This window comes from Hordeum vulgare, chromosome 4H (genome assembly GCF_904849725.1).
Source record: "Hordeum vulgare subsp. vulgare chromosome 4H, MorexV3_pseudomolecules_assembly, whole genome shotgun sequence".
Taxonomy (NCBI): Eukaryota; Viridiplantae; Streptophyta; class Magnoliopsida; order Poales; family Poaceae; genus Hordeum; species Hordeum vulgare.
Genome location: NC_058521.1, coordinates 446,118,229 through 446,140,098, shown reverse-complemented (window position 1 = coordinate 446,140,098; position 21,870 = coordinate 446,118,229). Strand labels below are relative to the sequence as shown.

The 21,870-nt window shown below is 44.2% G+C and overlaps 2 protein-coding genes across 2 annotated transcripts; one reads left to right on the top strand and one right to left on the bottom strand.

Moving 5' to 3' along the window:
- The first annotated feature begins 6,174 nt into the window (after positions 1-6,174).
- LOC123448884 (protein qua-1-like) lies at positions 6,175-7,470 on the top strand. The gene is made up of 3 exons (XM_045125918.1): positions 6,175-6,712; positions 6,790-7,053; positions 7,147-7,470. The coding sequence occupies exons 1-3, from the start codon at positions 6,361-6,363 to the stop codon at positions 7,203-7,205; spliced, it is 675 nt and encodes a 224-aa protein (XP_044981853.1). The 5' UTR covers positions 6,175-6,360; the 3' UTR covers positions 7,206-7,470.
- Positions 7,471-7,612: 142 nt separating this feature from the next.
- LOC123448885 (mitochondrial import inner membrane translocase subunit TIM22-4-like) lies at positions 7,613-11,371 on the bottom strand. The gene is made up of 4 exons (XM_045125919.1): positions 11,034-11,371; positions 8,882-9,072; positions 8,714-8,786; positions 7,613-7,958 (listed from the first exon to the last, which is right to left on the bottom strand). The coding sequence occupies exons 1-4, from the start codon at positions 11,170-11,172 to the stop codon at positions 7,873-7,875; spliced, it is 489 nt and encodes a 162-aa protein (XP_044981854.1). The 5' UTR covers positions 11,173-11,371; the 3' UTR covers positions 7,613-7,872.
- Between the last annotated feature and the right edge of the window lie 10,499 nt (positions 11,372-21,870).

Sequence of the window (21,870 nt, the reverse complement as noted above, 5' to 3'; positions counted from 1 at the left end):
GAGCTCCGCAGAAATCCGATCTAGAGGAAGAACTACGTGGTATATGTTTGACTTGCACGTGGCGAAGTTATTTCTCAAAAGCCCTAAAACCACCAATATATATAGGAGGAGGGGAGGGGCTAGCCTTTGGGCTCAAGGGATCCCCAAGGGCACCGGCCGTTGGGAGGAGGTTGACTCCCACCCGAATTCGGTTTGGGGGAAGGAGTCCACTCCTTCCTTCCCACCTCCCTCTTTCCTTGTTTTTTCTTTTCCTTTGGTTTTTTCTCCTTATGGCGCCATAGCCCACTTGGTCTGGCCTCACCAGCCCACTAAGGGCTGGTGCGCCACCCTAGTGCTACTGGGCTCACTCCCGGGTGGGTGGGATCCTCCCGGTGAATACGAGGAACCCATTCGTTGTTGGAAATATGCCCTAGAGGCAATAATAATTAGTTATTATTATATTTATTTGTTCATGATAATCGTTTATTATCCATGCTATAATTGTATTGATTGGAAACACAATACTTGTGTGGATACATAGACAAAACACTGTCCCTAGTAAGCCTCTAGTTGACTAGCTCGTTGATCAAAGATGGTCAAGGTTTCCTGGCCATAGGCAAGTGTTGTTAGTTGATAACGGGATCACATCATTAGGAGAATCATGTGATGGACTAGACCCAAACTAATAGACGTAGCATGTTGATCGTGTCATTTTGTTGCTACTGTTTTCTGCGTGTCAAGTATTTGTTCCTATGACCATGAGATCATATAACTCACTGACACCGGAGGAATGCTTTGTGTGTATCAAACGTCGCAACGTAACTGGGTGACTATGAAGATGCTCTACAGGTATCTCCGAAGGTGTTCGTTGAGTTAGTATTGATCAAGGCTGGGATTTGTCACTCCGTATGACGGAGAGGTATCTCGGGGCCCACTCGGTAATACAACATCACACACAAGCCTTGCAAGCAATGTGAATTAGTGTAAGTTGCGGGATCTTGTATTACCGAACGAGTAAAGAGACTTGCCGGTAAACGAGATTGAAATAGGTATGCGGATACTGACGACCGAATCTCAGGCAAGTAACATACCGAAGGACAAAGGGAATGACATACGGGATTATATGAATCCTTGGCACTGAGGTTCAAACGATAAGATCTTCGTAGAATATGTAGGATACAATATGGGCATCCAGGTCCCGCTATTGGATATTGACCGAGGAGTCTCTCGGGTCGTGTCTACATAGTTCTCGAACCCGCAGGGTCTGCAAACTTAAGGTTCGACGTTGTTTTATGCGTATTTGAGTTATATGGTTGGTTACCGAATGTTGTTCGGCGTCCCGGATGAGATCACAGACGTCACGAGGGTTTCCGGAATGGTTCGGAAACGAAGATTGATATATTGGATGACCTCATTTGGTTACCGGAAGGTTTTCGTGCATTACCGGAAAAGTTTCGGGCTCATCGGTAGTGTACTGGGAGTGCCGGGAGGGGTGCCGGGGACCATCAGGAGGGGTGTCACGCCCCAAGGGGTCTCATGGTCTATGGTAAGAGATAAACCAGCCCCTAGTGGGCTGGAATAAGTTCCCACTAAGGCCCATAAGGTTTGAGAAGGAAAAAACACAAGGTGGAAAGAGTTTCCAAGTGGGAAGGTGGAATCCTACTCCAAGTAGGATTGGAGTAGGACTCCTCCACCTCCAATTTCGGCCAAACCTTTAGGTTTTGAGGCTGCCTCCTCCCCTCCCTCCCTCCTATATATAATGGGGTTTTAGGGCTGATTTGAGACAACTTTTGCCACGCCAGCCCGACCACATACCTCCACGGTTTTACCTCTAGATCGCGTTTCTGCGGAGCTCGGGCGGAGCCCTGCTGAGATTAGATCACCACCAACCTCCGGAGCGCCGTCACGCTGCCGAAGAACTCATCTACCTCTCCGTCTCTCTTGCTGGATCAAGAAGGCCGAGATCATCATCGAGTTGTACGTGTGCTGAACGCGGAGGTGTCGTCCGTTCGGCACTAGATCGGAGCGGATCGTGGGACGGATCGCGGGACGGTTCGTGGGACGGTTCGCGGGGCGGATCGAGGGACGTGAGGACGTTCCACTACATCAACCGCGTTCACTAACGCTTCTGCTGTATGGTCTACAAGGGTACGTAGATCAACCATCCCCTCTTGTAGATGGACATCACCATGATAGGTCTTCGTGCGCGTAGAAATTTTTTTTGTTTCCCATGCGACGTTCCCCAACATTCTTCACTCCCGGTACAGTGTCGGTAATGCCCGAAATCTTTCCGGTGACCAAATGAAACCATCCTATATATCAATCTTCGTTTCCGGACCATTTCGGAAACCCTCGTGACGTCCGTGATGTCATTCGGGACTCAGAACAACCTTCGGTCACCAATACATATAACTCAACTATACTAAAATGTCATCGAACCTTAAGTGTGCAGACCCTGCGGGTTCAAGAACTATGCAGACATGACCCGAGACACTCCTCGGTCAATATCCAATAGCAGGACCTGGATGTCCATATTGGATCCTACATATTCTACGAAGATCTTATCGGTTGAACCTCTGTTCCAAGGATTCATATAATCCCATATATCATTCCCTTTGTCCTTCGGTATGTTACTTGCCCGAGATTTGATCGTCAGTATCCCTATACCTATTTCAATCTCGTTACCAGCAAGTCTCTTTACTCGTTCCGTAATACAAGATCCCGTGACTTACACTTTGAGTCACATTGCTTGCAAGGCTTGTATGTGATGTAGTATAACCGAGTGGGCCCCGAGATACCTCTCCGTCATACGGAGTGACAAATCCCAGTCTTGATCCATGCTAACACAACTGACACCTTGGGAGATACATGTAGTGCACCTTTATAGTCACCCAGTAACGTTGTGACGTTTGATACACACAAGGTATTCCTCCGGTGTCAGTGAGTTACATGATCTCATGGTCACAGGAATGAACACTTGACACGTAGAAAACAATAGCAACAAAATGACACGATCACATGCTATGTTCATAGTTTGGGTCTAGTCCATCACATGATTCTCCTAATGATGTGATCCAGTTATCAAGTGACAACACTTGCATATGGTCAGAAAACCTTAACCATCCTTGATCAACTGGCTAGCCAACTAGAGGCTTGCTAGGGACATTGTTTTGTCTATATATCCACACATGTATCTATGCTTTCATTCAATACAATTATAGCATGGATAATAAACAATTATCTTGAAACAGGAAATATAATAATAATTATTTTATCATTGCCTCTAGGGCATATTTCCAACACTTTCTTAGCTCAGAAATGTGAAAGACGTCGTGTACGTCTGACAACTCTGCTGGTAGGTCGACCTGATAGGCAACCTGGCCTCTCCGCGATTATCCGGAACGGTCCTATGAAGTGGGGTGCCAACTTGCCTTTGACCTTAAATCTTTATAATCCCCTCATTTGTGGTACTTTGAGGTACACATAATCGTTTGGCTCAAAGCCGATGTCACGGTGTTTTTGATCGTAATAGCTCTTCTGACGGCTTTGGGCTATCTTGAGTCCGTCCCTGATGATTTTTTACTTTGCCCTCAGCCTCTTGAAGCATCTGTGGGCCGAAGATACGGCTATCCCCGGTCTCTCACCAATTTAGTGGTATACGGCACCTTCGTCCATACAAGGCTTCAAATGGTGACATTTGGAGACTTGCCTCGTAGCTGTTGTTGTAGGAGAACTCGGCGTAAGGCAAACTCTCCTCCCAACTGTTCCCATATGTTAGTACACATGCCCTGGGCATGTCCTCGAGAATCTGATTCACACGCTCGGTCTCTCCTCCAGTCTAAGGGTGATATGTTGTGTTGAACACTAATTGCGTTCCCAATGCTTGTTTTAAATAATCTCAAAATCTTGAGGTAACCTGAGTGCCTCGATCGGACAGTATGGTCTTCGAGATCTCGTGTAAGCACACAATGCGAGCAAGGTACAACCTGGTTAGCTTCTGTGTGGAGTAAGTGGTCTTCACTGGAATGAAATGAGCCACCTTGGTGAGTCGGTCGGTGATAACCCATATAGTGTCGTGTTTGTGCCGCGACTAAGGTAGTCCGACAATGAAATACATGCCTATACCTCATCCGACTTCCATTCGGGTACCTTCATAGGTTGTAATAATCCTGCTGGCTTGTGGTGCTCTGCCTTGATTCGCTGGCAAGAATCACAGCGTGCAATGAAAGAAGTGATGTCCCTCTTCATTCCATGCCACCAATATTTTGTCTGTAGATCCTTGTACATTTTTGCATCTCTTGGATGGATCGAATACGCCACGTTGTGAGCCTCTTCCAAATTTGCACCTTGAGGTCCTCTTGGTTTGGTACACACAGTCGGTCGTCGTACTATAATATCCCTTGCTCGTCAATAATAAACTTCGGGCCTTGCCTAGGCTCACTTTTCTTTTTATGCCTTCAATACTGGGGTGTTTGTTCTGAACCTTCTTGATCTGATCATCCAGAGTGGGTTGTACTTCTAGTCGTGCAACAGTTCCTTCTAGGACGAGAAGCAGGTTTAGCCGAGCGAACTCCTAGATGAACTCAGGTCTTAAACTTTGTACAGTCCTATTGTTTGGAGTGGGGTTCCTGCTGAGAGTATCTCATACCACGTTGGCCTTACCAAGATGGTAATGAATATCCACATCATATTTTTTAATTAATTCTAAACAACGGCATTGTCGGAGGTTGATATTTGGCTGAGTGAAGATATACTTGAGACTCTTGTGATCGGTGTATATTTCACAGCGATTTCCAAGTAGGAAATGTCTCCATTCCTTGAGAACGTGTATCACGGCGTCTAACTCCAAATCATGAGTGGGGTCGCCTTAATTGCCTTGAGGCGTAAGCCACGACTTTTCCTTCTTGCATGAGTACACATCCGAGGCCTTTCCTTGAGGCGTCACAGTATACTTCAAAATTCTTGTGTAGATCAGGGACGATTAACATTCGTGAAGTGGCCAGTCTCTTCTTCAACTCTTGAAAGCTATTCTCGTATGCTTCAGTTCATTCAAACTTTTTATTCTTTTTGAGCAACTGTGTCATGGGCTTGGGAATGGTGGAGAAATCTTCAATGAACCTCCGGTAATATCCTACCATTCCGAGGAAACTCCGCACATCTGTCACGTTGGCTGGTTGCTGCCATCCATTTACGGCCTTGACCTTCTCACGATCCACTGCTATGCCTTTCCGGGTCATCACGTGGCCCAAAAATCCAACTTCTTTTAACCAAAATTTGGCGTATAACTGATGCTTACGCAGCTCACGTAATACAATCCTTAGGTATTGTGCGTGCTCTTCGGGGTTCTTGGAGTAGTCCAGTATGTCATCGATAAATATCACGACAAACTTATCCATGTACTTTATAAAGACCTTGTTCATTAGATGCACGAAATATGTCGTATCGGTGCTTCGTAACTATAGAAGATTCAACTTGTCTGGTTGTGCAAACAAATATCTTGTCTGGACATAATATTTGTAGGGACAAACCTAAAAAGATTATTAGATGCCCCTGATACAAAGGTACAAATACTCCCTCCGTCCGGAAATATGGATATAATGGATGTATCTATAACTAAAATAAGTCTAGATACGTTCATCTCTAGGACAAGTATTTCCGGAGGGAGGGAGTATAAGAGCATGGTTAATAGTATAGCCAACTGTTGGCTATAAACAGTCTTATAACCCATCTTATAGCTAGCTTGTATAATAGTTAGCTATAAAAGAGTATTTTTTATCATATATGGTCCACCTTTCATTCTCACAAAGCACCTAGGAGCACGTGCTAGAGCTGACTCTTCACGAAGAGCCCGCTTTCCTTGTCTCTTATCCAACTCATTGAAAATATAGTATTTTAATCCTTACAACCTGCTGCCTGTATTTTATTGTAGTTGCTCTAAATTTGTAAAGGCATCCCACCGACCTACTCCCAAATTCCCATAGAGTAAAAGTATAGTTTTGTCCCAGGCATCCCCACCGACAACCCCTGCGATCCACCGGCCACCGCGCCCTCGGCACGACGCTGCCTCCGGGCCCCGGCCGGAAGTTGTGCGTGCACAAAATCGAGAAGCGGAAAAACAAAAGCGCAACCCACAAAGCGACCTTAAAAATATCGCGGCAACGGCCGGCCAATCCCCGCGCGCCAGGCTACGCGGCCCCAGGCCAAGCACGCGAGGAGCCTCCCCGCCATGGTGGGCATCGCCGCAGGACGCGTGTGCGCCAGCCGCCAGCCCCCTATATATCCCTCCTGCGGCACGGCTCCTGGAAGATAACATCTGATCTGTTCCTGCCTTGCTGCAGTCAGTAGCACATAGTACACTTTGGTGAGTCGAGTTCGTTCGTGATGGAGGATTCGGTGGGCGAGGCGGAGAGGAGGGAGCAGGAGGAGACCATGGCGCAGGGGAAGAAGCGCGGGCGAGAGGAAGAGCAGGAAGCCGGCGTTGGCCGCGTGGTGGAGGGGAAGGCGGAGGCTGCGGTGGTCGAGGAGGGCGGGTTTCTGAGCACCATGGCGTCCAAGATCGGCGTGGCCATGTCGGGAACTAACGGGAGCGGCGGCGCTGAGGACCGCGGTGAAGGCAATGGCAACGGCGACGGGAACGCGCTTGCTGTCTCTGACGGCGACGAGGAGAAGGCGGCCGGCAACGGCATCTTCCACAAGCTGCTGTCCAGCTCGTCTCCTTACCCGCCGGCCACAGGCAAGTTACTTCGGCTGTAGCCTTTGTCGCGTAGTTTCTAGTACAGTTTTAGTAGTTGACAATCTTCAGTTGAACAGAGGAAGAGAGAAGGGGAGGGAAAGACGAGGACGAAGGCGGCGGCGGCAATGGCGAGCAGGCCGGGATACTGAGCGCCATGGCTTCAAAGATCGGCATGGCCATGTCTGGCCATGGGACTCACGGCAGCGGCAGCGGCAGCGGGGAAGGTGTTGATCACAGTAAAGGTGAGGGCGAGGACAAGGAGAAGGAGAAGGGAGACGCCGAGCCGAGCTCCAACGGCGGTGGGATCGTTAAGCAGATCATGTCCAACCTCCCTAATTCAGGTGCACTGCCGATCTGCTCTTTCCAGTTCCGCATCCTTGTGTGTTGCCTCGATTGTTTCAGTTGACAGTGTTTGTTTTCTTGCCTCACTGCAGAGACTCGGGGCCCCGATGCTCAGGAGGCATCCCTTCTCATCTCCATCATCGACGACTAGGCTAGCCCTAGATAGATTATTAGGAGGCACTCGTTATTTCTGGGTGTAGTTTTGCACCGCCCAGCGTGCCCTCTTTCTTGATGCTGATGTAAACCTTTAGGGCAGGGATGCTGTCTGTAGACGTTTTCTTCTAGGCACAAGTCACTACACATGTTTGCACCTTGACAAGTGTACTGGCCTGTAATCACATTGACCACTGCAGAGAACTGATCGTCCTCGCTTGTTATTTGCTATAATAAATAATGATATTTTTACTTTCTGGACCTGATGAGGTTTCAAGTCATTGCTGTGGTATGCAAACTGTATGCACAAGTAATAAAAGGTTAAATAGAGTTCTCTGAAACCATTCAGAGACAATGGAGATCAGACACCACATATGTTAAAGCGAGTTCTCTGAAGCAAAGATATAAGAAACACCCCTGCTAGGTGGGAATTAGAATAGAAATGCAGCTAGCCCGGCTCACATTGTACGAGATCGCATCAGTGAAAATGCGTATGCGACATACCATGGCATCAACCTGGCTACAGACTGGAGAAATAATATAGCTACTCAGTGCCATGGATTGCCGCAAGACGTAAAATTCAGGTTACACCATCTCTGAGTACATGCCAACGACTGAATATTGCGAAATAACCAAAAAGTTCTTCGGCCAATGCTGAATCCGCTTCAGTTATATCGCTCCATGAACTTCTCAATAGCCACAGAGAAGGCACCAAAACCCACGCACCCGATACATGAAGCTTGAGGGCCACCTGAAAGAAAAATACCAATTCTGTTACGGATGAAATATCAAATTGAGCTGCATAACGGACAACAGCATAAGAACTTGCTAGTGGTGCTAGAGTGTTTTGCTTATTACTATTGGCGGTTCTGTTGTCCTCATTACTATGATTTACTGCTTTATTAGCTGAATCAGAAGTAACAAAAAAAATGTTGCAAAATAAGCAATTACAATTTCGAGTAACAAGTAAAGAATCAACGGGTACACAAGGTAAGTGGTCAAAAGACACACCAACTACATAATGAGTATCTCTCAACACCCAAATACAGTCAGAAATATAGCATTGGTTGAACTATCTGAAATCTCATAACAGCGAATTTGGGACACAAATTGCTGGTCTGGCACACCGACTACATGATGAGTATGACTGCCCTTCACCTTGCCCTAGTAGAACCAAACTACTTTTAGAGCGAGGTTACTCCCTTTCTTACATCCAAAAAGAAATGTAGCATTGATTAAACTATCTGAAATCTCATAGCAGAGAATTTGGGACACAAACTGCTGGCCTGGCACACCGGCTACATGATGAGTACGACTGCCCTTCACCTTGCCCTAGTAGAACCAAACTACTTTTAGAGTGAGGTTACTCCCTTTCTTACATCCACTTCAAGCAAACCTAAAACATCTGTAACGATTGCAGATAGGGAAATTCTCTTGGGAGCATAAATTGATCCACCGTAAAAATTAATGTTGGTTTTCATCCACAATTATTACAAAAAGACATACCTTTTGCAGCTAAAGCCCCTCCCGTGACACAGCCAGCTACTGCCGAATTGGTAATGTCATGCTTTGCCCGAGCCTGCCAGGACATGACCATTCCAAGTGTCCAAATAAGTATATTTTTTTACAGAAATGCTCATAAATGGAAGGAAAAAAATGTCACACTGCATCTACCTTCTCTACGACGCATTCAGCTGCAGAGAAAATCAAGCCCATTACTGCAAAGGTCTTAGCATGGCTCATACTTTTTCTACCCATCTGTTTTGCCTGGTAGACTATTTGTTGCCTTGCTGTCATCTCCTCTTGCATTATTGGGTTTTCCAAAGCTCCAAAAAATAGTCCCATAAGTACACCAAGACCACCCCCTATTGAATGAAAGCAGTGCAGTTAATAACAGCTGTGCACACTCCATAAATCCATTTTATGAAACATTATGCACTTGTAAGTGGGCCCCATGTGGGATAAGCCCATACCTGGAACTCTAAGATGTGTAGCATGACGCAAAATGATTTACAGGCACAGAAGCACAAGGCATTACATAACAACTCAAGATGACTTCTAAGTTAGTATAGGACGGAATAATCCAGACACTGATTGTTGTCTGTTGTCTTACGGATACCAAATGTCAAACTATAGGAAATACTGATACTTTGGCAATACATACAATAGAGTGCACGGTATCAACATCACTGATTCTATCCTCTAAACTATCAACAAACAAATCATTAAATAGGGCAAAATCAGACAATAGATACTTGAACATCGCAGGCCTTTGTCATGTTCTAGATTAATTGACAATATCAACAAGCTGTTGGAAAGCTACATATATTGCACAAGTGAAATGGTACTCACGTGTAGACGCACTTGCACAAACACACTGTTATGGCATGCACTTATTAACAGTAACTATACTGGGGAAAAGAAATGTTAGGTAGGAGCATTAGATCCAATGTTAAGTTTCTTCATTTGAAGCAGAAACGGCAGAAACATGGAATGAATGGATCAGAGCAAACATTTTTTAGGAAACAACTGGAAGAATCAGACCCGCTCTGACCGATTTTATTCACTCAGCGAAAACTGCAAAATCAAGCATGCAAACAAGGGAAGGCACATACCAATGCTAAAAGGAATAACTGATAGCCAGAGGTGGGGGGGAGGGTGGCAGAAGATGAAAAACTACTTCATTACATGACTGCTAGGTACACCAGGAGGTAAGATGGCAAACATCCAAGGCAGAGGTAACGCAAACCTACCAATGGCTAAATTGGTTGTGAATAAGGGTAGGAAAGCCCACAACATCAGTGTTGACATGATCAAACACCAAGCCGTTACCAGGATGTCCCCGATGTATGTCTATTGCATTATACTTCTTGCATCACTGACATGAAAATGATTCAGAGAGACGCACCGCCAAACAGTAACCTTTCTAATGCAGTACATCAATATTTTCAGACTATTTAACAAAAAAGTTGAACCACTGTCAGACCAACCTTCAATCAACGTCGACCTTGCTATTTTCTGCAAAGCAAGTGGTATGCCTATGAGGCTATGACACATTGCGTGTAGCTGCAGCGGAAAACGATTGTGCATTGTTAAGCAGGAACCTTTCTGATGCTCTACCAAAACCCCTTTCAGACTACTTGAGACTTTATCCAACCACTTTCTGAATACTTGGTCATCTGAAATGTAGAGATGCTCTCAATCTTATGTCTTTGAAAGGTGATATGTGTTAAGTACTGGAATTTAATTGGGTTGATTTCATGACCACAACTTTACTTGACACGAATCACTACAAAAACTTAGACCCCAACTGTCCCAGGCAAGTTCGCTTGAAACAGAGACATGACCCTAAAAAGAAGAACTTGAAACAAAGGCATCTCCATTATGCATTATGACATGCCATTTCACATCAAGGATCATCAAACTGGAGAAAAGAAGTTTTGTTTTATTGCCACCAAAAGATTTTGAGCAGCTAGAGTAACCAACTAACTAACTAACAATAGACAGTTTTACAAGTGAGTACAACCGAATCAACATATGAACATATTTAAGTTCGAGCGTGTACTTGCTCAAAATAAAATTAAGTTCATCTCTTGCAGAACTAGCATCGTTTTATTTGCAACTCGTCAGACAAACAGGTGAAAAGCTAACCATCTAAAGAATGAAAAAACACATCCATGTCACAACATTCAGAAACTCTGATTGCATGGCATTTGAACAAGATCATGGAGACATATTAACTGGGCATCGTTCTAGCATAATGCAATTACAGAGTTATAGTAATAATGCGCCCCAGTAGTAACAAGAGATTTGAGTTGGAGGTTACCCATGACACCACTGAGGACGCTCCGGACGGCACAGTTGTTCATCATCTCCTGCCCCTTGATCTCCTCCGGCGTTGGCAGCTGGAGCGGCTCCACCGCTGCCCTCTGGCCGGCCGCGGCCGATGGCTCCGGCGAGGCCATCTCACAGTCTGATCTCCCTCCCCCCTCCCGGTACCGCGACGGCGGAGCTAGCTGCGGGCCGTGGGAATCACTGGAAAGGCAATGAATGGGGTTGGAGGAGAAGCCGAGCCGAGAAGTTCCTCGAGGCTCGCTACTTGTCCTCCGTCCCTTTGCTTTCTTTTACTCCCCTCCAAGAAAAGAGGCGGCGGTAAGGAAGGGGATCCGGTGGTGCCTGGTGCCGAATCTCCCCTGAGCTCGCGTGCCTCACGCCCACGACCTCTGCTCCCCGCTACAGGCCCACCTAAACGTATTCTCGAGAGTACGCTACCCTGTTCAGTACTCATGTGGCGCGTGTGGGAGTGTGGGGGCAAATCTGGCCAAACGGCCGTGCCAATCGGGCAGGCCCGAAGGCACACCAGCACGGCACGAGACAGGCCCCGACCGGCACAGGCTAATCGTACTCGTGTCCGGCACGCAAGGTCGTCCCCGGACCGCCATCCTCACCCCGCGTGCCAGCACGACATGACACGATTAACCCGGACCAGATCGTGGCTCCTGTTACTTGTCGTTCTGAGGTGTTGCCTCACACGCCTGATCGACAAGCTTATAATTGATTATTTACCTTCCTTGTTTGTTTATACAACATTGGTGGGAGTGGTTAATCTGCATGAATGCATCTGTGAATTAATCATTATGGCATGATAGAGTCATTAAGTGGTTTATGCATGCATCTCATCTGCTTTAACTTATCTGTTTTCTTGATGTTTGCGAGTACATTCAAAGTACTCACTGGCTTGTCCCTCACTATTGTCTTGGCCAGATTTCATCGGGGAGGAGCACGATGCCATCAAACCCGAAACCTAGGAGTCTAGGATAGCAGCCTTGTGAGATAGAAATTTATCCAGGTCAGCTCTTTCTATGGGAATGGAGTCCCGTGAACAATGGAGATTCCTTGAGTCGCTTCCGCCGTCAACCCGAGACTTTTGTCCAAGCCAGTAGACCTTCATGATCTTGTAACCCAAACTTTATACTTTTGCTTGGGATTTCTGTTGAAAATATGCCCTAAAGGCAATGATAAAATAGTTATTATTATATTTCCTGTTTCAAGATAATTATTTATTATCCATGCTATAATTGTATTGAATGAAAACATAAATGCATATGTGGATATATAGACAAAACGATGTCCCTAGTAAGCCTCTAGTTGACTAGCCAGTTGATCAAGGATGGTTAAGGTTTTCTGACCAAATGCAAGTGTTGTCACTTGATGACTGAATCACATCATTAGCAGAATGATGTGATGTACAAGACCCAAACTATAAACATAGCATGTGATCGTGTCATTTTGTTGCTATTGTTTTCTGCGTTTCAAGTATTTATTCCTATGACCATGAGGTCATGTAACTCACTGACACCGGAGGAATACCTTGTGTGTATCAAACGTCGCAACGTTACTGGGTGACTATAAAGATGCTCTACAGGTATCTCCCAAGGTGTCCGTTGTGTTAGCATGAAACAAGACTGGGATTTGTCACTCCGTGTGACGGAGAGGTATCTCGGGGGCCCACTCGGTAATACAACATCACATATAAGCCTTGCAACCAATGTGGCTAATGTGTTAGTCACGGGATCTTGTATTACGGAACGAGTAAACAGACTTGCCGGTAACGAGATTGAAATAGGTATAGGAATATCGATGATCAAATCTCGGGCAAGTAACATACCGAAGGACAAAGGAAATGGTATACGGGATTATATGAATCCTTGGCACAAAGGTTTAAACGATAAGATCTTCATAGAATATGAAGGATCCAATATGGACATCCAGGTCCCGCTGTTGGATATTAACCGGGGAGTGTCTCAGGTCATGTGTGCATAGTTCTTGGACCCACAGGGTCTACACACTTAAGGTTCGATGACGTTTCGGTATAGTTGAGTTATAGGTGTTGGTGACCGAAGGTTGTTCGGAGTCCCGGATGAGATCACGGACGTCACGAGGGTTTTCGGAATGGTCCGGAAACGAAGACTGATATATAGGATTATTTCATTTGGCCTCTAGAAAGATTTTGGGCATTACCAGCAGTGTAGTGTGAGTGACGAATGGGTTCCCGGTTTTTACCGGGAGGGAGCCACCCACCCGGGAGAGAACCCAATAGACCATGGGTGGCGCACCAGCCCTTGGTGGGCTAGTGAAGCCAGCCCAATGGGGCTATGTCGGCTAGAAGACAAATCAAAGGAGGTGGGAAGGAAGGAGGGGACTCCTCCTTCCCCAAACCGAATTGGAGTTGGAGTCCCCTCCTCCTCCACTCGTCCGACGCCCTAGGGGCTCTCTTGAGCCCCAAGGCTAGCCCCTCCCCTCCTCCTATATATACTAGAGGTTTTAGGGTTTTTGAGACACAACTTTTCCATGTGCAACCCTAAACCTCTACTTCGTAGTTCTTCCTCTAGATCAGTTTTCTGCGGAGCTCGGGCGGAGCCCTGCAGGAATAGATCATCACCATCACCGGCACGTCGTCACGCTGCCGGAGAACTCATCTAGTTCCCCGTCTCTTTTGCTGGATCAAGAAGGCGGAGATCGTCATCGAGCTGTACGTGTGCTGAACGCGGAGGTGTCGTCCATTCGATGCTATATCGGGACGGATCGTGGGACGACAGTGATCTGAATCACGAAGCTGTTCCACTACATCAACCGCGTTTCTTAATGCTTCCCGCTTAGCGATCTACAAGGGTATGTGGATCCGATCTCCCTCTCGTAGGTGAACATCACCATGATAGGTCTTCGTGTGCGTAGGAATTTTTTTTGTTTCCCATGCAACGTTCCTCAACAGTGGCATCATGAGCTAGGTTCATGCGTAGATGTAATCTCGAGTAGAACACAAAAGTTTTTGTGGGCGTTGATGTTTGATTTGTTGCCCTCCTTAGTCTTTTCTCGATTCGACGGTATTGTTGGATTGAAGCGGCCCAGACCAACATTACTCGTACACTTACGAGAGACCGGTTTCATCGACTAACATGCAACTTCTTGCATAAAGATGACTGGCGAGTGCCTGTTTCTTCAACTTTAGTTGAATTGGATTTGACCGAGGCGGTCCTTGGAGAGAGGTTAAATAGCAATTTGCACATCTCCGTTGTGGTTTTGCATAAGTAAGATGCGATCATACTAGATACCCACAGCAGCCACGTAAAACATGCAACAACAAATTAGAGGACGTCTAACTTGCTTTCGCAGGGTATGCATGTGATGTGATATGGCAAAGACATGATGTGATATATTGGATGTATGAGATGATCATGTTGTAATAGTTAAATATCGACTTGCACGTTGATGCTACGGCAACAGGCAGGAGCCATAGGGTTGTCTTTAAACTAACGTTTGTGCTTGCAGATGCGTTTAATATATTGCTAGGTTGTAGCTTTAGTATTAATAGCATAGATAGCACGACCACCTCGATCGCAGTACGATGATGGAGATCATGGTCTCGCGCCGGTGATGATGAAGATCATGCCGGTGCTTTGGTGATGGAGATCAAGAAGGACAAGATCATGGCCATATCATGTCATTTTTGAATTGCATGTGATGTTAATCCTTTTATGCACCTTATCTTGCTTAGAACGACGGTAGCATTATAAGGTGATCCCTCACTAAATTTCAAGATAAAATTGTGTTCTCCTCGACTATGCACCGTTGCGACAGTTCGTCGTTTCGAGACACCACGTGATGATCGGGTGTGATAGACTCAACGTTCACATACAACGGGTGCAAAACAGTTGCACACGCGGAACACTCGGGTTAAACTTGACGAGCCTAGCATCTGGAGACATGGCCTCGGAACACAAGAGACCGAAAGGTCGATCATGAATCGTATAGTTGATATGATTAACATAGAGATGTTTACCACTGAAACTACGCTCAACTCACGTGATGATCGGACTTGAGTTAGTGAATTTGGATCATGTCACACTCAAGTAACTAGAGGGATGTCTATTTGAGTGGGAGTTTATTAGTAATTTGATTAGCTAAACTCTAATTGTCTTGAACATAGTCTAAGTCCACTTTGCAATATTTTATGTTGTAGATCAATGGCTCACGCAGTAGCAATCCTGAATTTCAATACATTCCTAGAGAAAGCTAAGCTGAAGGATGATGGTAGCAACTTTGTAGATTGGGCTCGTAATCTAAGGCTCATCCTACAAGCTGGGAAAAAGAATTATGTCCTTGATGCAGCGCTAGGAGATGAACCACCCGCTACGTCCGATCAAGATGTTTTGAACGCTTGGCAAACACGTAAGGAGGACTACTCAGTAGTTCAATGTGCAGTCTTGTATGGCTTAGAACCGGGACTTCAACGACACTTTGAACGTCATGGAGCATATGAGATGTTCCAGGAGTTGAAGTTTATCTTTCAGAAGAATGCCCGAATCGAGAGGTATGAGACCTTCGATAAATTATATGCTTGCAAAATGGAGGAGAATTCGTTTGTCAGTGAACATGTGCTCAAAATGTCTGGGGTACTCAAACCGTCTAGCTGAGCTGGGGATTGAACTCCCGCAAGAGGCTATCACTGACAGAATTATTTAATCACTGCCACCTAGCTACAAGAGCTTTGTGTTGAACTATAACATGCCAGGGATGAATAAGTCACCCGGCGAGTTATTAGCGATGCTGAAAGTCGCAGAGTGAGAACTCCGGAAAGAACATCAAGTGTTGATGGTGAATAAGACCACTGGTTTCAAGAAAAGCGTCAAAGCAAGAAGGGTAACTGCAAGAAGAGCGGCAAAGCTGTTGCTCCTCCGACGAAGAAACCCAAGGCTGGACCTAAGCCGGAAACTGAGTGCTATTATTGCAAGGGGATGGGTCACTGGAAGCGCAACTGCGCCAAGTATTTGGCTGATAAGAAGGCGACCAATGCCAAACCAGGTATATGTGATATACATGTTATTGATGTGTACCTAACCAACTCTCGTACTAGTATGTGGGTATTTGATACCGGTTCTCTTGCTCATATTTGCAACTCGAAGCAGGAACTGCAGAATAAATGAACGCTGGTGAAGGATGAAGTGACGATGCGCGTGGGAAATGGTTCCAAGGTTGATGCAATCTCCGTCGGCACAGTCTCACTTCAGTTACCATCAGGATTAGTTGTGAACTTAAATAATTGTTATTTAGTGCCTGCGTTAAGCATGAACATTATATCTAGATCTTGTTTATTACGAGACGGTTGCTCATTTAAGTCAGAGAATAATGGTTGTTCTATTTTTATGAGTCATATCTTTTATGGTCATGCACCCAATGTGAGGGTTTTTTCATATTGAATCTTGATTGTGATGACAGACATATACATAACACTGAGACCAAAAGATGTAGAGTTAACAATGATAATGCCATCTTTTTGTGGCAGTGTCGCTTAGGACATATTGGTGTAAAGCGCATGAAGAAACTCCATGCTGATGGGCTTTTGGAGTCACTTGATTTCACATCACTTGACACGTGTGAACCATGCCTCATGGGCAAGATGAATAAGACTCCGTTCTCCAGAACAATGGAGCGTGCAAGTGACTTGTTGGAGATCATACATACTGATGTGTGCGGTCCAATGAGTGTGGAGGCGCGCGACGGATATCGTTATTTTCTCACCTTCACCGATGATTTGAGTAGGTATGGATATATCTACTTGATGAAGCACAAGTCTGAAAGATTTGAAAAGTTCAAGCAATTTCAGAGTGAAGTTGAAAATCATCGTAACAAGAAGATCAAGTTCCTACGATTTGGTCGAGGGGGCGAATATCTGAGTTTCAAGTTTGGTGCTCACTTAAGACAATGTGGAATCGTTTCCTAGTTGACACCGCCTGGAACACCACAGCGTAATGGTGTGTCTGAACATCGTAATCGTACTTTGTTAGATATGGTGCGATCTATGATGTCTCTTACCTATTTGCCATTGTTGTTTTGGGGTTATGCATTGGAGTTAGCTGCATTCACTTTAAATAGGGCACCATCAAAATCCGTTGAGACAACACCATATGAGCTATGGTATGGCAAGAGGCCAAAGTTATCGTTTCTTAAAGTTTGGGGATGTGATGCTTATGTCAAAAAGCTCCATCCTGAAAAGCTGGAACCCAAAGCGTAAAAGTGCGTCTTCATAGGTTACCCAAAAGAGACAATTGGGTACACCTTCTATCTCAGATCCGAGGGCAAAGTTTTTGTTGCTAAGAATGAAGCTTTTTCCTGAGAAGGAGTTCCTCTCGAAAGAATTGAGCGGGAGGAATATAGAACTTGATGCAGGGCAGAGGGAAATCTCTGTCGAGGCAACACCGATTGAGGAGGAAGCTAATGATGATGATCATGAAGCTCCAGATCAAGTTACCGTCGGACCTCGCAGGTCGACAAGGTCACGTACTGCTCCTGAGTGGTGCGGGAATCCTGTCTTATCTATCATGTTGTTAAACAACAATGAGCCTACGAATTATGAAGAAGCAATGGTGGGTCTGGATTCCAACAAATGGTTAGAGGCCATGAAGTCCGAGATAGGATCTATGTATGAAAACAAAGTGTGGACTTTGGAAGTATTATCAGAAGGTCTAAAGGCTATTCAGAACAAATGGATCTTTAAGAAGAAGACGGACGCGGACGGTAATGTGACCGTTTATAAAGCTCGACTTGTGGCGAAAGGTTTTTCACAAGTTCAAGGAGTTGACTACGATGAGACATTCTCACCGGTAGCGATGCTTAAGTCCGTCCAAATCATGTTAGCAATAACTGCATTTTTCGATTATGAAATCTGACAGATGGATGTCAAAACGGCGTTCCTTAATGGTTTTCTTAAGGAAGAGTTGTATATGATGGAACCCGAAGGTTTTGTCGATCCAAAGAATGCTAAAATAGTATGCAAGCTCCAACGATCCATTTATGGACTGGTGCAAGCATCTCGGAGTTGGAATAAGCGCTTTGATGAGGTGATCGAGGAATTTGGGTTTATACAAGTTGTTGGAGAATCTTGTATATACAAGAAAGTGAGTGGGAGCTCTGTAGCGTTTCTAATATTATATGTGGATGACATATTGCTGATTGGAAACAATGTGGAGTTTTTAGAGAGCGTAAAAGATTACTTGAACAAATATTTTTCAATGAAAGACCTAGGAGAAGCTGCTTACATATTAGGTATTAAGATCTATAGAGATAGATCGAGGCGCCTAATAGGACTTTCACAAAGCACATGCCTTGATAAAGTTTTGAAGAAGTTCAAAATGGGGCAATCCAAGAAGGGGTTCTTGCCAGTGTTACAAGGTATAAAGTTGAGTAAGACTCAGTGTCCAGTAACTGTGGAAGATAGAGAAAAGATGAGTACCGTCCCCTGTGCTTCAGCCATAGGGTCTATCATGTATGCAATGATGTGCACAAGACCGGACGTCAACCTGGCCATAAGTATGGCAGGCAGGTTTCAAAGTGATCCAGGAGTGGAACATTGGGCGGTGGTCAATAATATTATGAAGTACCTGAAAAGGACTAAGGAAATGTTTCTCGTTTATGGAGGTGACGAAGAGCTCGTCGTAAAGGGTTACGTCGATGCAAGCTTTGACACTGATCCGGATGACTCTAAGTCTCAAACTGGATATGTATTTATTCTCAATGGGAGTGTGGTAAGCTGGTGCAGTTCCAGGACCTCCGCCATCTCCTGCACTCCTGAGTCGACGCCGAAGACCACCGGAGCGCCATCCCCGAGAGCCACGGTGCCTCTTCCTTGCCGTCAACATCGTCGGAGCTCATTCCGACCACCACTGTGAGCGCAAAGCCCCTTGCCCTTGGATCTTCCACCAATGGGCACGATTAGATCACTTAAGCCCGAAACGTTTTCTTCTATTTTACGGCCATCCGCTCGTTTAGATAACGCACACACACCCCTCAGCCAACCACATCACGCCACGTAGCACCCCTCTTCGTTAGGTAGATTTTTATTTTTCTGTTTTCTTTATTTAACACAAATAGTTCTGTTTTTATTTCCTTTATATCTTTTATTTTTAAAATTGTTTTTGAGTCAAACTTTTTGCATTGTGGCAAGAAAATTGTCTAGTTTTTGTAGATATAAAGCTTGACCATGTATGAATATATTAAATTTGAATTCAAACATATTTGATTCAAATCTTGTTTTGTGAATATCTTGAGTTTAAAAATATGTTTTGAGTTGATTCTTTTTGCTACTAGTCACTAGTGATCTTATTTATCTGTAGGTATAATTTCAGAATTTTTAGAACATTTTAAATTAAGGTTTTAAGCAAAACAAATTATGTTTTAGTTCTTTTTAGGAACTTTGCTATTTCTTTTGTTTTAATTGTTTTAATTTAATTTAATTTTAGTAGAAAATTTTACTTTGTTTTCTGTTTTTTAATATTAGTATTTCAACTAAAATTATTTTTATTTTATTTATTGTTATTTGATAACATGAAATCAATTCTAGTTCTATACTAACTTGCAAATTGATTTCATTGCTAGTTTGATTTCCTATTTGCAAATACTTTCAATAAATTGTTTTGTAAGTTTTACTTCCCTATTTGTTATATTGATTTTTAGGATGATTGCCACTATGATCGCTTATGTGAATACTATGTTTGATCATATAGATTTCATCGGAGAGTGACGAATAGTTCAATCAAGTTATTTTCTGTGAGCGATATTTATCTTCATCAACCTCGCCAGGAAAGTTCACATTGATCATATTTTTACCTATGGTTTTATTGCATTAGTTCAACCTTCTCCACCCATTGCATCCAAAGTAGGTACTTGGAAATTTGGTTCTTGAGTAGTATCATGTGATAGACACCCATAAACCCTTGTTACTTTGGCCCGAGACGTTATTGTTAATTTGCTATGCTTCTAGTTGACCGGATTTGGTTGAGTGTTTATCATGAGTGTTGTGAGAACTTAATAATGAAGACCTAAAGACTTCAAGAGTTTCAATACCTCATGATGCAATATATCTCTGGGTGAAGATTGTTTTAGATGGGCACCCTAGAGAAGCCAGTGGATGACCCGGGATGCATGGATAAGTACCATGACATCTTGTGGAAAGCTTCACCCAAGCGCTAAGAGATGGATGGATACTTCAAGACCCGAGGCTTACCTACACAACCACAAGTCATTATGGGCTTTGGCTTGGTTGAACATCGTGGTGACTCTGGACGGGCGGTGCTACGAGATGTAGAAGAATGGTAAGATTGGATGGGCACCGACAGTGGCCCAGAGGAACCCTTTGGAAGACCATGTTTTGATCATCCGGTTCTCAAACACCATGAAGTGCGAGGAATTCAATGGAGGCGATCAAATCTTGTGGGGAACGTGTGCAAAACTCTGCAGAGTACTCAAACCTAATCTATTAGCCATGTCCACGGTTATGGACAACTTGTGCCAAAGGAACTGAAACTATCAGGAATTCTCAACACCAATAACTTAATAATGTGGGTATTATTGATAACTTGGGTATGAGAAATGGTTGGTGGAACCTTCTTATTAACAACCAACAATGTAGTAAATTTTGCTTTTACCCTCTCTTGTTGTAGGAAAAATTTGCTTTACGCAAAACTTAAACTTATAGCCCCACCTGCCATATATGCATATAGTATAGATAATATTTTTACCCCCTCTTTTGTGGCTTGCCGGCATATTCAATATGCTGACCTACACGGATGCAACGTCTTATGTTGCAGATACTTTCTACGATGAGTAAGAGTACGATTCAGGGTTACGGTCTGCACTCAACCTATCGTTGGTGTTTATTGGGACTCCATCCCATTGACTGTTTCCGCTGAGATTTTGAGGTATATATCAGTTTTACGTTATTTACATGTGATTGCACTTTGATATATACATTGATGTACTATGTGTGCCAGCATACTGATCTAGGGATGGCACAGAACACACAAAGGCTTGACTTGTTTTGAGTCGGGTCGCTATAGATATGGTATCACAACACATGTTGGCTGTAGGACGTGACCCTAGGAAATGGCTTAGAAATAGGAAGACCTTGATAGGAACAAATTTGTTTTCACTACTCTCGTACCTCTTATTTATTTTACCGAGCCCTCCTATAATGCCCCAAGAGTGTTACTTGCCATATTTGGAACCTTCTGTTTGTGGGTCCATCATGTCAGTGCCATGAGAGTTCAATACATGTGTTATTTCATGTGATGCCATGTTTTTCTTTGCATGCATGCATTCCATTCATTCCATGCCTGGTGTTTGTTACCTTGTGATCTTGTGTATGTGGTGTGATGATGTGATGGTGTGATGTTGGATATGTGAAATGATGTGGAGTGGAGTATGTGTTAGTAGGAAGCACTATGTTGATTTCAACTAGGTTTTAAAACTTCCCCCCTCTCTTTTATCTCAAGCCCAAAATTCAATTGCTCCATCCCTATGTTTTAGTTTGTTTTGTGGTGGATGTGAGGATGTGAATTTGTTGTTTTGAAACTATAGTTTAGAGGTGCAAATATTCACAAATCACATCAAATACATTCTGTTTTGTAAATATTTAATTGCTCCAAATATTTCTTTTCCATTTTATTCAAATGGGTCATAATTCCCTTATGACCAGGGGTATCTTGTTTTATTTTAAACTCCAACAATTTTGCCTTTGTTTTAATTCTTTTCTCTGTTTGTTTTAATTAGAAAAACCCGAGATGTTTTATTCCTCTCTTATCTGGCGCCACCTGGTGGGCTTTCTTCCC

Coding starts and splice junctions, on each gene's coding strand:
- LOC123448885 (XM_045125919.1), bottom strand. CDS start 11,172: ATGGCCTCGCCGGAGCCATCGGCCGCGGCCGGCCAGAGGGCAGCGGTG. Junction 8,787..8,881: donor CTGAATGCGTCGTAGAGAAG/GTAGATGCAGTG, acceptor ATGTCCTGGCAG/GCTCGGGCAAAGCATGACAT. Junction 7,959..8,713: donor AGGGGCTTTAGCTGCAAAAG/GTATGTCTTTTT, acceptor TTTTTCTTTCAG/GTGGCCCTCAAGCTTCATGT.
- LOC123448884 (XM_045125918.1), top strand. CDS start 6,361: ATGGAGGATTCGGTGGGCGAGGCGGAGAGGAGGGAGCAGGAGGAGACC. Junction 6,713..6,789: donor TCCTTACCCGCCGGCCACAG/GCAAGTTACTTC, acceptor TCAGTTGAACAG/AGGAAGAGAGAAGGGGAGGG. Junction 7,054..7,146: donor GTCCAACCTCCCTAATTCAG/GTGCACTGCCGA, acceptor GCCTCACTGCAG/AGACTCGGGGCCCCGATGCT.